Below are 18176 nucleotides of genomic sequence, written 5' to 3'. Positions count from 1 at the left end.
GGAGGTTTTGATCATTGTTGCATACCTGTAGGGTTTGACCTGAAATTTTTGGGATAAATAGTCATGCTATTCTTTTTTTTTTTTTTTTTTTTTTTTTGCGGTACCCGGGCCTCTCACTGTTGCAACCTCTCCTGTTGCGGAGCACAGGCTCCGGACGCGCAGGCTCAGCAGCCATGGCTCAGGGGCCCAGCCACTCTGCAGCATGTGGGACCCTCCCGGACCAGGGCACGAACCCATGTCCCCTGCATCGGCAGGCAGACTCTCAACCACTGCACCACCAGGGAAGCCCGGTCATGCTATTCTTTAAAATTCTATAGAAAAAAATCTTAAAAGGAAGATACAAACTCACTTGGCACATTTTCATATTCTTAGAAAGAAAACAAGACTAAAGTGAAAATTTACAATCCCACAAATATCTTGGTTGCAATTTTAATCTACTCTCCCATCTCTCCAAAGCACTTTGTTTTCCCTTCCGATTCTCTGCTTCCACTCAGCATGGGGATAGCACACTTGAGGGGAAATCGGGACTTCCTTTAAGGAAATACCCCAGGGATATCTACCTCCATGTGGGATTCCAGAATCAGCAAGAAACCCCGTGAATGTGCTGGCTGTACCATGCTACCACTCTTACTGCTTGCTTCTAGGGCATTTTGGGATTGCAGTCTCTGAATACATGTTTTTAGGATGAGAGGGAATAAAGGAATGGAAATGAGAAGAGATGGCAGAAAGAGAGCTTCATCCTTTCCCTGAGTTCTTTCCCCACCCCGTGCCTGAAGAGCATCTAGTCCATCCTGAACTCATCTAAGCCAACGGCCTCATGCCTTCCAAAGGCCCCAAAACCACATCCCAGAAGCTTATCCAGGTCACAGTTCCTGCACCACGGAAATTCACCCAGGGATCCCATGGTCTCCAAAGTGACAGTTAACCCAATAATCAGATCTCTGGGCTTCAAGGAAGGATAGAATTCCTCACTTGACTCCATGACTACCCTACATAGTCATTTAGACATTTCAGAAATGATCTTTAGAAGATAATGCTTTCTTAGAGCCTCCTTAGAGGAGCCAGTTAGAGTTAGTATTAGGAGTAGCTGGACTCTTCAGATTACATTGTGGAAGTCACAGCCTGCCTAGGCTAGACCTGTCCAAGCAAGTACCAAAGACTGAAGGAGTCGAACACATATGGGCTTTGGGGCAAACCTGCCTGAGTTCAAATGACTGCTACCACCTACTTATTGAAATTGGGCAAGACTTTTAACTGGTATGTGCTTGATTCCCTCATTCATAAAACAGATAATAGCAGTACCAATAAAACTCTTGGTACTATACTAGTCTATATACAATAGAACTGTTATGAGGATTAAATAAGACTAAAGAAGACAGCACAGTCCCTGGGTGTAGTCTAAGCACTTCATGCTCCTTACCTATCTTACCTTTATTCTCATCTGATCAGAGCTGCTTCTCTCTTTTTCTTCCTTGGGCTAAATGGCTGTGTCATGGTTCTGTCCTGAGGACCAACAAGGAGAACTAGTGGAAGTCACAGAATGTCGGGATGTTAGCCCTCAAGATCTTGGAAATCTCAGTTCACTGATGTTCAGGCTGGGCTCTCTGGGAGTTCAGGGGCCCTGTAGGGGTGTATGAAGAGGAAGAAGAGCTAGTAGCACAGGGCACCTCCCTTTCTTTAACCAGAGAAGTTCTTTCTTAACTGTGTGACATGTTGGGTTTCCATGGAAGATTTCTTTTAAAGAAAATTTTCCACTATAGAACACCAAGGGGGACAAAAAAACAAGTTGAAAACCACTGAATTATGGTCCAAGCTCCCACCATACCCATGAGAGGTGTAGTGACTCACTGGTAATTAGCTTCTTGATTCTGGCCTGTTTGTGAAGCAGGAGGTTGTAAATCAGCCTCTCAGATGGAAAGCCACCCATCCCCCTTGCTCACCAAGTTCACCTTCCATTCCTGGTGCTTCGTTCTATCTTATGGGCTCTTCTGCATTTTGCTGGATGGGAGACTGACCCCTCCCCCAAGAACCTGTGACTTCTAACCTTGCTTAATAGCTTCTAACTCACTTAGGGATAATTTGTCTTACATCGGTCACCCATCCCTTATGGCTGGCCTAATGTTCACCTCAGTACAGGGCAGCCCAGGCCCCAACATCAATAATAGACTGACATGTCTCACCCCTGATAGGGGTCACACCAATAGCACTCTTATGTCACAGACTCAATTACAGTGAATCCTTTTAAAAGCACTTTCCTTCACAAGGCTACCCTTATTCAGATACATTGTTAAGGCTGAAAATATTAAAGAAAAGAGAAAGAATTTTGCCTACCTGGGGGCTTCTCAGATAAATTCAGTGAGAAGAATTTCAGTCCTGGTGAGAGAATGGGGTTATTTAGTTTTGCAAAATGAGCACCATTTATCCTTATTTTTTCCAAGCATCTCTTACTTGGTAGCTGCAGGTACTTTATGGTGTCAGACTGAGATCATAAATAAGTGGAAGATTCATTTTTGTCTCTTAAGCAGTGCACTTTGCAAAGTTGAACACATTACCACAGCATTATATTACTGACTAGAGAGAGTGTTAGGTCCTGGGGAGAACACTCAGCTTGAAGGCTCCAATGACATATTGCAGAGTCTTCCTAGTTTGGATGTACTGGAGATGAAGGCAGTATCCGCTCACCCAGAGCACCCAACTGTTGCAGGAAGGGGCAACAATGTTCCAGGGCCGGAGAGTGGGCTCTTGTCTAACACTCAGAAATGAATTGTCCAAGGAGACACATATTGACAAAGCAAAGAGTTTATTGGGAATGAACGGGCGCCCGGGGTCAGAGCAGCAGGGTAAGGGAACGCAGGAGATCTGCTCTGCCATGTGGCTCGCGGTCTCAGGTTTTATGGTAATGGGGTTAGTTTCCGGGTTGTCTCTGGCCAATCATCTTGTCTGGCCCATATTTGGTCTGACTCAGGGTCCTTCCTGGCGGCGCGCGCATCTCTCATCCAAGATGGATTCCAGCACGAAGGATTCTGGGAGATTGGTTGTCTCCTCCCTGTCTTGGCCCCTCCCAAATTCTCCTGGTTAGTTTTTAGTGGGAGCACCATGTTCCTTATCGGAACCTCCTGTTGTGAGACAACTCAGGCAAGCAGTCATCAGTTATCATCGTACCTGGCCAAGGCGGGAGGTTTCGGTCAATGGTTCCCTAACCCAACTAGCTACAGCCAACACCTCGTAAACACAGTCAGGTAATGAGGGTTGGTTCTGCTCCAACACATAGGATGACCCCTTCTTTCTTTGTTCTGGTGGCCCTGATCTACTCAGATGTTAGATCCTGGACATCCTGGAAGTTAACTGACCTGGGTTTCTTACCTTCCTCCTCTCTCCCAAGAGAAATCTTACAGGAGATCCAGAGGCTGCGGCTAGAGCATGAACAAGCTTCTCAGCCCACTCCAGAGAAGGCGCAGCAAAACCCCACTCTGCTGGCAGAGCTCCGCCTCCTCAGGTAAGAAAAGGAGCCCAAGGCGTCTCAGGAAATACAGGTGTCTGAGATCATCAATAAAGTCTAACAGTGTCCACCAGAAAACGGTCCTCAGCCACCATAGCTGCTAACATCTGTTTGGGTTTTTTTTAATAGCACACATCTAATTGCTGGAATTTGCAGGTTTGGGAAAGAGGCTGTTTATTTATTTTTTTTTTTTCTTTGACACAGAGAAAAGGAAACAGTGTTCTTTAGATCCGAAACAAAATGTTTCACCGGAAAATAGAATTTTTTATAGTACACTCTCTTTATTTAATTAAAGTATAGTTGATGTACAGTATTATATAAGTTACAGGTATACAACATAGTGATGCCCCAATTTTTAAAAGTTATACCTCATTTATAGTTTTTATAAAATCTTGGCTGTATTCTGTGTTGTACACTATATCCTTATAGCTTATTTTATACATAATAGTTTGTACCTGTTAATGTCCTACCCCTATATTGCCACTCCTCCCTTCCCTTTCCCCATTGGTAGCCACTTGTTTGTTCTCTATATCTGTCTTACTGGAAAAAATTTGAACTCAACTCTCTTTAGTTATTTGCGCTATCAACAATAGGTTTATGATAAAAGTGATCAACAAAACAAACATGTGAACAACTAAAGAATCATCACAGTTTTTTAAATTTAAAAATTTACCTGTGACCCATAAATTATCTCTAAATCTTGGTCCCTAATAGCTTTGCATACAGATTTTCATACCTTCTTGTTCTACAAATGAATTTAAACGCCTGGTGTTACCTAGTCTGTCATCATGAAATATTTGAGTTGGGAAGGACCTAAGAAGGTCATTTGGTTCAAGCCCTGAATTTCAGGGCACTTCTCAGGGTCAGGCCGGTAGAGGGTAGTAAGACGTGGATGAGGACTGTGACCACGTGCAAAAGGAGAGTCACACCATGGGCTCCAATCAGACTTAACCACCATACCTTGAATACGGCACTTACCCAAACCTGTCTGTGTAGTAAACAACACAAACATAAACTCAAAGACACTCCCTCATGAAAATGTCATATGGATATTTCACAAAGCACTTGAAGTTAGCAAGTATAACATTCTTTCCATCTTTCAATTTGGATGCCAAGTATATTTCAGGTAAATCTAACTCTGAGGCATAATTTTTATAATAAGTACAGATGCCTCTTCTCAGAAACTCTTGTCAGAGTTAGAGTGCCACTTACTTCCTCTATACAAAGAGACTAAATTAAGCAGATTCTCTATGGCTATATTTGGATTTTATCAAGTCCCTATTGATTGTAGTCATGGATGTTTCCGGGGGTTCCACTCTAACCCTGCCCTTTGGCCATATTAACATCTGGGCACTCAGCACATCTGGCCAGGGGGCAGGCCCTGCCTCGCAGCTGGGATCCAGTCTCCCCAGGTTTGTGCACCTGGCTAGAGGGGCAAACCCACCAAAGGCCTGAGTTATGGAAAGGAGACCTATAGAACTTGCATCTCGTGGGGGCTGCTTGATGTGAAGAGATCACGTCATACTTTGGAAGAACAAAATAATTTAATGGAAGAAACAGAAATTCTTCCTTTTCAACGTATGGGATTTCTGGTCCTACTTTCACAGAGATGTATTAGAAATTCTTGCACATTCTACTACCATCACCCAGAAGGGATGAAAATGAAAAGAAGGAAAAAGGGATGTTCTACATCCTCCTCCTCAAAGGCATATGAAAGTAAAATCACTGCTTGAAAGCATCTTTTGCCAAATAGGATCATGTAGGCCCTCGAGACTTACAAGAAAGTTAAGTCTAGTGTACACAGAAATATAAATGAATAAACCAACTTAGAAATAGAATAGTCATTCATCTACACCTCAGGGCACCCTGTCTCTGCCCGGAATGTTCTTTATACCTCTTCACTGGCCATCCCATTCGCTAGTGGAAGGGTGGTGACTAGGAATTTTCATAAGCATTTTCACTGGTTCCCCCCAGTTAGCATTTGCTTCCCAAAGTATTTGGTTCCATTAGGATGATATCATCTGGGAAGGCATCTTTATGTGCCTGGTTCACTGATGATGACTTTTCCAACTGATATTTCTTCCCTCCTTGATGTTGCTATCTTGGAACAGACGAATAATTTTAACCATCCTCTGGCCCTGACTCGTGGGCATTCCCATGACCCCAGCCTAGCTCAAAGCTACACTAAGGAGTCTGGTTCTGTGGGGAACTTCTAGACTTTCGGCCCTCACTGTCAGCTGGTGGCCCACACATAAGGCTTGAGGCTTGAGACACCTAAATCCTAGCTGATTAACTTGCCTGCTTCCATATTCTCCACATTTCTTCTGCCTGGAAGAAGAAGTACACTCCCTTGACGTATATTTCTTTAGACGCTTATGAACCATTTATACTGTGCTAAGCACTTTTTAACAATTTGGGGATTTCAAAGATACCCTGACATCCCAGGTTAAGAAAACCTGCTGTGGGTGTTTTATCTTTTAGTCATTTCAGACTTTCAAAGAGTTCCAAAACAATGACTTCTCGCCAGTTACTTTGGCCTTGAGTTCCCATTGAGGGGCGACCATGTGAAGCTGCCAAAGGGACTCCTTATTGTAGCTTTGACAGAGGTCTTCTCCACCTGTTACATCCTTTCTGGGCCTCTTACTGAGAAGCCAACAGGAGAAATGTATTTAGTAGGGGAATGGGAGCAGCAAGATCAGAGCTTTGCTTTTCATGAACGCATAGTTTATTTTTATCTTAAGGGCATCATGACCTTTCTAAATGATCATATTTCCCTTTTTACTTTAGCCACAAGAAAGTGGAAAGCCAGATTTGCAACCGAGATCTGGCAACTGAATAGGATTATAGGATAGACATTTCTGCGTGCTAATCTGACACTTTCTATGCACTAAGCTCTACATACACTGTTCCATACAGTAGCTGTAAAAAACAAAATCCTGGGAGCTGGACATTACTATTATAGTCTTTTTATAGATAAAGAAACTGAGATTCACAGAAGTTAAATAACTTGCCCAGGATCCTGCACAATGAGCATCACAGGTATATTCTACCTCTGTTCCTTGGGTCTTAATTATCTCCTGCCTGTACTATTATAATAAACACTTTCCTAATTCCCAGCCTCCGGTCCATCTACACTGCTATCACATTTATCATCCTCCATTTTATTGTTCATTTAGTTCATTCATCTTGAGGATATTGCTATCAATCCTACAATAGGAAGCCATTAGAGGATGAGTTACGTATCAGGTTAACACAGTGGATTAGATTGTCAAGTCAGATTCACATGATCTTACTCTAGTATTGAGCTTTACTCATAATTTCAAGAATACAGGCAATCAAGAGACACAGATGAAGCAGAGAAAGGGCTGGAACATTCCATGTGGTTCCCTAGGTCTTTCCTTCCCATGTTGGATGGAGTATCTGAGGGAAATTTTGCAAGGTGATCTAGTGAGGCTTCCCACTACAGAACCATTAAAAGACAGCTAAAGAACTATGTTTGCAAAGACAATACCATTTTCTATAATGAAGAAAACATTAATGAAAACTGCAGAAGCAACTTGACACTACAAATCTTAAGAAAAACAAGTATAAATTTTCATATCTATCCCTTGCCTAAAAAATAAGCATCATATTATACACGTGGCATTCTTTTCAAAGTATATAAAATTATTCTTTGAGAAAACTTATTAATATAAAGAGACTTTTTTTGTTTTTACCAATTAAAAATGGAATCATAATCTCTGATGCACGTCTGTGGTTTCCAGACTTGAATTTCATTAGACCAGCTTAATTTTTTTATTATTTTGGGGAAACAACATAAAGTTGAGTACTTTTTGTTTTACCATATAATGACATTTTTAAACTACCATCATCTGTTATTGCAAGTTCCATAAATGACAGTATATTTTTCAACTTTTTATTTTGAAAAAAAATGTAAGAAGTGTTGTAAGAATATCACAATGAATTTCCTTCTACGCTTCACCTAGAGGTTGCAAACATTTTGCCACACCCTTCTGCATCTCCCTATATATGCTTATATATGTAAATTACATATGCATTTTTGATGAGCCATTTGAGAGTAAATTGCAGACATTGTAACACTTTACCCCTAAATACTTATGTATATATTTTCTAAGAAAAAAGAAGACATTCTCTTGTATAACCATGGTATCATCATCAAATTCAGGAAAGTTAATATTGTTATTTATTATTATCTAATATACAGTTCATATTAAAATTTTGCCTATTGTTCCAACACTGTCCTAAAGAAAGTAGGTTTTAACGCACACACAAAGCTAGAAATAATCTGACAGAATAAAAGGCATTCGTTCAGACGTGAATATTTTTAGCTCAATGAAAATAAAATCACTACTTAGTCCTTGTTTTCTCATTTTTCCTTGGAACAGTGGAGGCTACACCACAGATGTGTTACCCACATTTGGTAACCACTGGTATAAACACTTATAGAGAAGACATTATTAAATGATTTTTTAAAAATTATTATTATCATTATTAAATGATTTTTAAAAATGTAATTCAATCAAATGCATGAAAGAGTAAATGTCATGTTTTGAAAGAGTACTACTGTAAGATAAATGTACAAGTAAGGTTTTTTCAATGTTGGTTAATTATAGATTACTATAAGCTAACTTTTTCTGATAGTTTTTGGATGCTTCTCTTAATATTTCTTACCTATAATATTAGAAGTTTGCTTCAACCTTCTTCTCAAAGTGCTCTTATGATCAAAAGGCCAAAATTTATAGAACAGTATCTAGAAGAGAACTGGAAATAAATCAGAAACATTATCTACTCTTCTGCCAAGCCCTTCTGAGGATGTAGTTGGAACACCATGTGCAGACAAGGTCAAAGAAAAACCAGCTAATGGGTTTGTCATTGAAGAATATTTTCGAATTGGGCAAGACTTTCAAAATTAGAACGCTACAGACCAGGAAGACCAAAGACTAAAATAAGATAGAATTAAAGTCTATAAAATTATGATGTGCCTTGTCCTCGGGATTCAGAAAAGAGGCAATTGTAAAGAAAATCAAAGGAAGGATTGCTCTGGAATAAGCTTTAAATGGCAATAAAAGCCAAAAGTATAAATATTTTCAAAAAGAATGATGTGTTTATAAGTTTTAAATTCATAATTCATTATAGAGAAGGCCTATATGAAAGCAAATTAAAAATGTCTCCTTTATATCCATAACCTGTCCTCCCACAAAATATCTTTTAATTGGATGAGTCATTGACCTCAGTGTGACATTTTTATATTGTCAGTTTTTCATTTCAGAGTCCCTGCTATAGGTCCACTTAATATTGTGTCTGTGCCATTGAGATTAGGCATACTTAGTCATACATTAACACATACGTGGTTAAAGCATCCACACACTTTTTAAAATATAATTTCCAATATTTCAAAATCAGACAGGAGCCTTTGGGGCAAGGAAAAAATGTATATATTACTTTTTCACTAATGGTCATGAAATAATAGATTTGAAATAGATTTGGAAAATATACTTCAGAAATGTGAATCATTAATATTCGTGTCCTTCATTGTTTTCATTCTTGCTGACAGCTGATAGAAGTTCTGCAAAACAAACCAAAATTAAGCAAACACAAACCTTGTAGATTGTTAGAACAATTGTATAGGAACTCCTTTTTTTCTGACCTCACTCTATGCAGCCAAACCGAAGCCAGAAGATTTATATCGACTATAAAAACTATACCACGAATATTTCTCCTCTGAAAGGCACCACACTGCATACTAAGAATTGAAGAGATGAAAAATGTACTTTTCTAAATCTGATTTCCACATACTAAGGTAATCAGTGTTTTCTGTGAGATTTACAAAAAGGTCCTTGGTTTTGGAGGATCTGAGGGATTGGCCTTTTTCAGTGACAATTTGGTTTTTGTTTATTACCTCAAGGGGACCCAATGGCACAGCACAGGGCCCGTGACGTAATAAGCATTCAGAAAAGATTTCATTAAATAGTTAATTCAGGGTAGATGGGGGTAAATATCCAATAAGAGTTTAATTCTGTTTTAGTATGACTTTTAACAAACAAACATACACCCAAGCTATAATTGTTCATTCATTTGACATTTCCCTGCCTGGTAACCTATGTCAGAGACCCAGAGATGCCCTTTTTCTAGCGGTCCACAAGACTGGCAAATGTGATTAGCTCAGTGAATTGACTGCTGTTTCTGATGACAACTGCTTCTTTCTTAGACAGCGCAAGGATGAGCTGGAACAGAGAATGTCTGCTCTCCAGGAGAGCCGGAGAGAGCTAATGGTCCAGTTAGAAGGTCTCATGAAGCTACTAAAGGTAAGATGTTTCAAATAAATGTTTCCTAGACCTACAACTATGGCATTTGTAAAAAAAAATTTTAATTAAAAAAATAAAAGAAATTTGCACATAATGTGCAATGGTTTTTTCAATTACTATATGTGAGTTCCTCCAAAATGTGCTTTCAAACTCAGTTTTAGTATCTCTTCTTAGGCACATCAAATGATAGCAGTCAATTATAGGGCTCATTCTTGTCCATTTCCTGGAACCAGACTACTGAGGACCTTCATGGCACAACTTATTTCCAGTTGGCTCATTTACAGTTCCTTTTGTCCTTGGAAGTAGTAAAACTGGATTTATTTAGAAATATTTTACATTTCATAGCCTTCAGAAATTCTGACTAATCTAAACAGAAGCTAATATCTAATTCAGAAAATGAAGATACAGCCATTAAATAATTTTGGTGATTATAGTTTTATTAAGGGGAGTAACTTTGTTAATTTCAGTAACTGTCGTCAAATCTGTGTGGCTTTAGCAGCAAGTCACATAACTTCTCTGGGTTTCAAATGCAAATTGTAAATGGGAATATCTCCTTAACTTTTCTGCAGGTAGAGCATTTAATAAGATGATCTATAGAAGTCCTCTGCAGAGTGTTATAATAATAATTCTCATTGGGAAGTGGTATTCTTTCTTTCATATATCTTATTCCCTTCTTCAGTATGCTCTAAATTGCATTTCAACCCAAAAGTAGACTAATTATGGCCTCATGTCCATGATTGCCCCAGCAGAGGTTTCAGTGCTCTGTTGTCATCCTGCCTGATGTAAATAAGCATGAACCAGTATGGACTGGAACTGTGACATGCCAAAGGCAGGAACTAAAACTTCTGATAAAAGGACATAGGCAAAGTCTCTGGGACAACTCACTTGTGAGACAAGATGTCCTGCCTTTCAGTCCCTGGATCTCCCATATTCCTGACACCCCATCATTTATTGTTTCTGTATTGTTTTCTTTCTTTCTTTCTTTCTTTCTTTCTTTCCCTTCCTTTCCTTTCCTTCCCTTTCCTTTTCTTACTTTTCTTTCTCTCTCCCTTCCTTCCTTTCTTTATTTATTTTTTAATTAAAAAAAATTAAATAGTTAACAAATATTTGTTGGAACCTACTGTGTCCCAGGCACTGATGTAAGTGTAACACTTTTTTCTTTTGTTTTCTTTATTCTTTTATATTCCTTAGTCGACTTTTCCTGCCATCAGTGTCAGGAATGCTTTATCTTTACTAAACAAAATTTACTTTTCATTGTATTAGACATATAAAGTGCAGAATTCAGTTTTTGTTGTACTATCTATGTTAAGACAGGACTAGATAACTAAGACAGGACTAGATAACCTCTTGCTGTTTCTGCCCTATTATCTCATTTGATGATATAAAAAAGCTCTTTCTGGTTTTTGTTTTTCCAAATCTACCAAATGAAGTGGGCCCATCCCATCTTTCCCTTCACTGAATGACAGGAAACTGAAAACAGCCACCTGGTTCTACTTCTGTAGCTTCTGTCACTGTAGCAATGGGATAGGAGTCTATTTACCACCAGCTATCTTGGCATCAACGTAGCCTAATTAAGCATAGTCTATGGTATCAGGATGTACCAACAGCAGGATAGAGAGAGAAATCATGTTGAAGGATGGTTGGATGCATGGAGGAAAGAGATGGGTCTGTAGTCTCAAATATCCAAATAGACTTGGAACTAAAGTCACCAGGAGAAGACCTGCCATCAAAACCACATTGAGGTTTCCCCCACCTTCATTCCTTCACACTGTGTACCTGCTCTTATTGGAACCCTGGGTAATCTAACTATTATTGATTCGATCTTTCTGTAGGAAGAAGAATTGAAGCAGGGAGTAAGTTATGTCCCCTACTGCAGGTCTTAACTAACAGTGGAGGGGCCTGCCGTCCTGCCGTTTTTCTCATTGCTTTCGCCTCTAATGTATGTTCATGCTTCAGTTTGGAAAGAGAAAAAAAAAATTATACTAATTTGCTTCCTTTTCAATGTAGTGCTTGATTGGAGACATATAAAATTTAGCATTTTTTATAACTATTAGTACCGTCAACATCAAAAGAAGAGCTATTATGTCCTTTAGAACAGGGAACACGCTTTAACTTGTTGGAAACTTTTTAGACCTCCAGGGGTCTAAGTTTCAAACCAGTCTCATGCTCTTCTGGGTTGTTGATCAGACCCTTCTCTTCATAGAAAGACACTCACCACAATCACTAACATTACACTAGGTAGAATCCACAGCGTCAGAAGCTAACCTCAACATCCTCTCATGCTGTGAATATTCAGTTCAGTTTCCATTTTACTGAAAAGATGTGGAACTTCTTTTTGTAAAAACCAGCCAATTACATCTCCTTTCATTGCATAATGTTTAAGCCCTGCTCCCCACTGCTCACCGTTACGTGCTCAGTCTAATAAGAGAAAGACTGTACTCCGTAACTGTTCACTTCCCAAACCAGAATCCCTACCATTGGTTGACAGTCATCTCCAAAGAATAGGTAACTTTCAGCCTTTCTCGTACCACCGAGCACCTTTCTGCTGTAGGAGTTCACAAGGTGTTACATACATCTTCCCTGGAAATAGGAGCCTTGTGACTGACTGTCTAACTGTAGCCTGAACTGAAGCCCCCTGTCTGGCCATGTAGCCAGTTGCAGAAGCCAGCAGAGGGAGCAGCGTACTCAAAATACAATAATAATAAAACAATGGCAAAATAAAAGCAGCTTTCATTTCAAGTGCATGTACCAAGCTGTGTATAACAATATATCCCACTTACTGGTCTTATCAAAAAGTTATATGGTATTTCCATGGATCCATTAGAACCGCAGCCTATCTGATTTCAACGTACCTTTCATTCTTCTGTATTCTCTTTCCTATTATTCACTGTGCGTGTTTGTGTGTAACAAAAAATGTTTGCAAAATGCTGGACACATTTTTACCCTTCATTCCCAAGGTCTGTAAAGAAGGAAAGTGTAAAACAAATCTGTAATGTCAGACAATAAAGACAATGTATTACATTATTTGTATTTTGTGAAAAAAATTACTTCACTAAACTGAAGTCAAATTTTAATGAGAGACAGTCCCCCTGGGTAAAAGACACACATTTGCTGCCTGTATTATTGCCCATAAATGCATACATGGGGTATTGCTGTTGTACGTACAACACACTTAGATCATGGTAAAGAAAAATGCCATCTCATGGTGCTTCTCTGCAAACAGCCTCTTTTCTTTCCTGTCTCTTACTCAGTGTGTGCATAGAAAAAGGAAATAAGGCTCACATATAACCTTCCTTCTCCTAGTGGAGAGAGTAGGCAACCATCCTGCAGCCAGTCAGCCCTGCTTTAGCCATTTCCCTCGGGGACCCTCTCTCTACCATTTCCAAGGCAGCACATTCTTGAAAGCCTCAGTGGACCAGGAAGTTCATAAACAGATGAATGCATAGAGCCAAACCATGGCAGCGCCCATAAGAGCATTACTGCCTTCTTTCCCTCCAGTTCCTCCCCACTGGGCCCTCAACAGCTGCCACATCTTTGAAAGTCAGCCAGCAGTGGGTACTGCTGCCTAGGTACTTAAGGACCATTATTGGCAACACCCAGATGTCAGCAATGCGTTGTCTGGGTGGGGAGAGTGTTTGCGGGTCTTACTCATTTCTTTGCTTACATAGTCAAGCCTCTCTTCAAAAAGGACCCAAGGCAGCTTACAACTAGAGACATAAACAGTGACTTCATAAAATGGAAATAGAAAAATCGAAAACTGAAGAAGATGCAAATGTGCTAATCATAAGGGACAGGGTGTCACTCTGACCTTTCTAGCAGTGAGGCAAAAAAAAAGGAAAACATAATTGGTGGTTTTATCAGAACAGAAATGCCAGTTCTCAAGGGACCAAAATTTCTGTTGGCATAAAATATAAAATGAAGTTTTCACTCAGAGCTTTATAGAAGTAGTGAATAATAAAACAGACACACGCAGTAGATTTCGTGTGGCTGATTCTTATACTGACCTTCAGTGAAAATTAAAGACAGAACCCCATATGTCCCAATCCTGCAGAGGCAGTTCTACAAGGAAATAAACAAATGCCATCCAAATTTATAGACTTCTCATGGTATAACATGATCTAAGGAGAGAATTTAGAAGTTTTAGTCTGGCATCTGCTTCTAAATTCTGTTTTTATTTATGAGCCTTTCCCCTTTGGCGACATTCTCTTTGTAAAATCATATTTAAGACACCACACACAACAAATTGTGCTTGATTTAATAACCTCTACTTGCTTTATCATAAGTCTGTGTGGTTCAATGTATTTTATTATACTGGTATATATAGTTCCTACTTATGCTGTTTCTTGTTAGAGGTAATGCATGAATTTATTCCCCTTGAGGAGAGAACATGAATTTTTTTTTAAAATGGTGCCTGTAATATAATATGATGATTATGGTATCATAAGCAATAAATTTTTTTACAAACTTGAATCGAAATTATCCTACCCTCTTTCTTCTTTGTGTATTTGTAAGATTTATTGAAGGAACCATAAAAAGAACACTCATAAAAAGTTTAATAACAAAGGCGGCTGGGATATAATAACAGTGACAGCATATTCCAGAGTTTCTGGTATCCTTCCAGTGCCAAATACTATGACCTGGTCTAAAACCAAGTATCCTTTAGTTCAGAAGGTAGGGTCTCAATAATAATTTTCTAAGAAACATTACTGGAGCTAGCCCTGAGTTATGGTGGTCCCAGTTCCTCACTTACAACTATAAGATCTTGAATAAGTCAGTTAACTTCCTAGCAGTTTATTTCAAACATACCGATAATACATGGCTCACAGGGTTGTTGTATAGATTTTAAAAGATAACAAATGTGGAACCACTTTGTGAAATACTATATGCAAGTCAGATATAAGCATAAATGTATGTATATATGTATACATATACACAGGAGAAGGTATAAACTTTTCTAATTTGACCCACATTTTACACGCATGCGCACATACACACACTCGCTTCTCTTCCTTACATTAACTTGTTAGTTAATTGTCTCAGTCAAGGGAAGAAAGTCACACATCATTTCAAATTCCATCTACTGCTCCCATTGTCTTCTCTATTTACTACTGGATGGCCCAATTAACTCGGGAAATCATAGTCATTCAGGTTCCTACTTCTTCCAGATATATTATGGAACATGAACAGGCCAGAAATGACAGATTTTAACAGTTTAGGTTCACCTTCCATTATTTCCCCTGCTCATCCTCTCTTATGGGTATTGTATGGAGTAGTGAAGCGATCAAAAATGAGGGCAGGTGGGGATCAGTCACATCATAAATAATCAACTGCAATATTAGGACTAACATCTGTGTTCAAAAGCATACCTTCCTAGCCTCTGTCTCTCTTTCTCTTTCTCTCTCTCTCTCATACTTCTTTTAAATTAGGAGTTGTTTAATTAATTCTAGAAAAGTAAAAATTGCTTCTGTGCTTAAAAGCCTTAGAAAATGACGCTTTATTTCACGATAAAGACTAAGCCCCTTTTATGACACTGGAGGCCCCCAAACCTGACTCCACCCCTTCTCAGCCTCATCCCACTCCACTCCCCACAGAGAACCTGCTGCATCAACCCCACTGGCTTCCCATTGTGTCTTCAGTGCCCCTCACAATCCCCACGCCTTGCCCTTAATACTCCAAGCCCTGGAATGCTCTTCCCCGCCCCCCCACCCCAGTACTTGCTCTTTTCTGCCTGGAAATCTCTGCTATAAGACCCAGGGCAAATGGTGCCTCCTGTCTGACCAATCAGAATTAGTCATCTCATCTGTGTCCCCACAAGAAGCCCTATGATGATAGTCAGTCAGTGTGTACTGGAAGAAAGGATGAAAAGAGGGTTGAATGTAGCTAAACAGGCTGCTACGTAAAACCAGGCCTGACTACACTGCATTCTCCCCCAAACCTGAGAGGCTGACTTTCGGGGGCGGGGTACCTGGGTGGGGGAGGGTCCATAGTACCGCCTCCTCCTGTCTCATGGTCATCTGCTCTGCCATTTCTCCAGACAGTGCTGGCTCCACAATTAGACATTAGGCACTTCCCTTGAAGCATCCCTCCTTTCTGGTGCTGAGTGGAAACCCAAATACTTCCTGGAAAAAAATCAGAAAACTTATGGATCTTGTCAGACTTTTTAAAAATTGATACAACAGCAGGTTGAGTGGACTCAGAGAATGGAGGGTAGAAATGAATTTTTCGTTTATTCTCTAGGAAGAGAACAATTTTAAATTTGCCAAGTATGATGTATGTTTTCCTTCTTCCATAAATCACCCCTCTTCTCGGGAATTTGAGATCTATATATTGATCTGCATGGACCATTGTCCCTTAAGTCTTTGCTCCATTAATTACCGGATAATTTCCAGGAAAGGATGTTCACAGAGATTATTCATTCTAACTCTTCTAAAGTTGTTAGCCGACAACCATGCTTCATGACCAGACCAGAGGCCACCATTCTATAGGGGCCTCACCTGTGAAAATGAAACTCTGTGACATCTTCACTGATCTACCCCAAAGCCAAGAGGCAACTACCATTCCTTAGTGGTTCTGCAAGAACAGCAGAAAAGAAGAACAGAGATGGTGTTCCCAGCAATAAGTCTACTATGCATCAAACTGGCCAGTGTCCTGACAAAGGGTGATGGGGCCCTGATCACCCAGGGAGCCAGGGTTCTACCCCCAAGTCTGGGTAAAGACTGGTCATGACTGGGGAGTCACAAATTGTAGGAAAGATGCAGTGAATCTTTACTTCAGCGTAGAATCTTCCACCTAAATTCTTCATATACTCAGACTGCTTGAAGTTGCACCAGTTGGAGATTCATTTAGGAGTTGGTGGCTATTAGCCATTCACACATTGGTGTAATTTAGACTCCATCAATTGTTTTTCCCTTAACGTGTAACCACAGTCCATTATTTTTCTCTTAACACAAGACCACTGATGGGAGTTTTGAAGACAGGAAACAGGCAGAAAGGTGTAGGAAAAGTTGCCTTTGGAGACAAGGTGTTAAGCAAGAAGAGGTGGGGCCGGTGCGGTACCCAAAGGGGAGGGGGGAACCCCACAAGCACCCTATGCTGCAGAGCCTGGTGGCACAGGTATGAGCAGGGCTGGCCTATACTACAGCCCCAGCACAGCCATCAAACATTGAAAAGCAGGCCCACAGCCTCATATCTGAAATCACTGGGTCCAGAGATCGTCTGGAACTCAGAATCTTTGAGGTTTTAGAAATGCAATACAGTGCAGACACCACATAAGTAGCCTCACATTAATTATGAAGCAACATGTGTTGCCCATTGGATTTCACATTTGCAGATAAGAGACTGTGGACCTGTATTTCTGTACTGGCTGATAACCAGCCTGAAGGTTGCTTGCTCCATCCTGGGCACTCACGCTGCTCTCCATGACCCAGTAACTAGAAGGTACTGCCTGGCCCAGCAGAAAGCCCTAGGCCACTGCTCCATCACCACTCCCTAGTGAGTCTGTGTCCTACACCTTCTGAGTCTTCAGGTTGTTAGTGAAAGTATGTTATGAAACATAGATGGAAGTATGTGACGGTTGGTCACAGTGCCCACAGTTCTGAGGAGCAGCCTGGGAAAGTCCTGGCCTTGTAGCCTAAGGTCTGGGGATCCATTTTATCTCTGTCCTTCACTAGCTCAGAGACCTTGGGTAATTATCACCTCTGATCCTAGCTTGCTAACCTGAAAAATGAGAGTAATAATACCTCGTATGGTTGTTGAGAGGATTAAGTGAAGTAGATGGGATTAAAATGCTTTCTAGACTGACAATTGCTATTCAGATATAAGTTACTATCATTCCTAGCACTGATTAGTGGGAGAATAAAACAAAACTATGTATGTAAATTTGCTTTAGAGACTGTAAATTACATACAGAAATGGAGTTTTATCATTATTGTGAATCTATCGCAGAAGAGGATCTGGCTTCCAGGGTTGAGAAGGTAAGCCACCCTGTGTAGCCAAGAGGAGCCTTCTTCCTTCAGCCCCTCTGTCCAACTTCCCATCATCACCAGTCCCTCCTCCCAGCTGCACCTGGTTCCTTGGTAAAAAGATCAGATGAGAAAGGGCAAGGAGCTCTGCTGAGGACCCTGTCTTGAAAAGGATGTGCAGGACGGGTTGCCAGGGAGAGGCACTTGATCTCAGGGTACCTAACCAACACCTGTCTCCTTTGAAGGATCCGTCACCAGCCATAGCCCATCCAGGTCCCCCCACTCCAGGGCAGGCAGACCACCTGGGCTCAGGCCCCAGCTCGGACACTCTAGCTCCATCTCCTGGGCAATTCTTTTCACCTCTCTGAGCATTGTGGTCCATAACCGCAC

At 40.4% G+C, this 18176-nt stretch overlaps 1 protein-coding gene across 29 annotated transcripts in view; it reads left to right on the top strand.

Moving 5' to 3' along the window:
- DTNA (dystrobrevin alpha) overlaps window positions 1-18176 on the top strand; it is a 391558-nt gene that overhangs the window by 355582 nt on the left and 17800 nt on the right. For 19 of the 29 annotated variants that reach the window (XM_067699356.1, XM_067699351.1, XM_067699358.1 and 16 more), the window contains 3 exons: window positions 3383-3496; window positions 9729-9825; window positions 11658-11678. In XM_067699356.1, the coding sequence (XP_067555457.1) occupies window positions 3383-3496; window positions 9729-9825; window positions 11658-11678 (232 nt within the window). Of the gene's footprint in view, window positions 1-3382; window positions 3497-9728; window positions 9826-11657; window positions 12850-18176 lie in introns of those variants that run through there. The other 10 variants (XM_067699349.1, XM_067699365.1, XM_067699367.1 and 7 more) reach the window with 2 other exon arrangements.

The sequence above is a fragment of the Pseudorca crassidens genome, chromosome 12 (genome assembly GCF_039906515.1).
Source record: "Pseudorca crassidens isolate mPseCra1 chromosome 12, mPseCra1.hap1, whole genome shotgun sequence".
Lineage (NCBI taxonomy): Eukaryota > Metazoa > Chordata > Mammalia > Artiodactyla > Delphinidae > Pseudorca > Pseudorca crassidens.
Note: the sequence above shows the minus strand (reverse complement) of the source record. Positions and strands in the feature narration are given on the sequence as shown.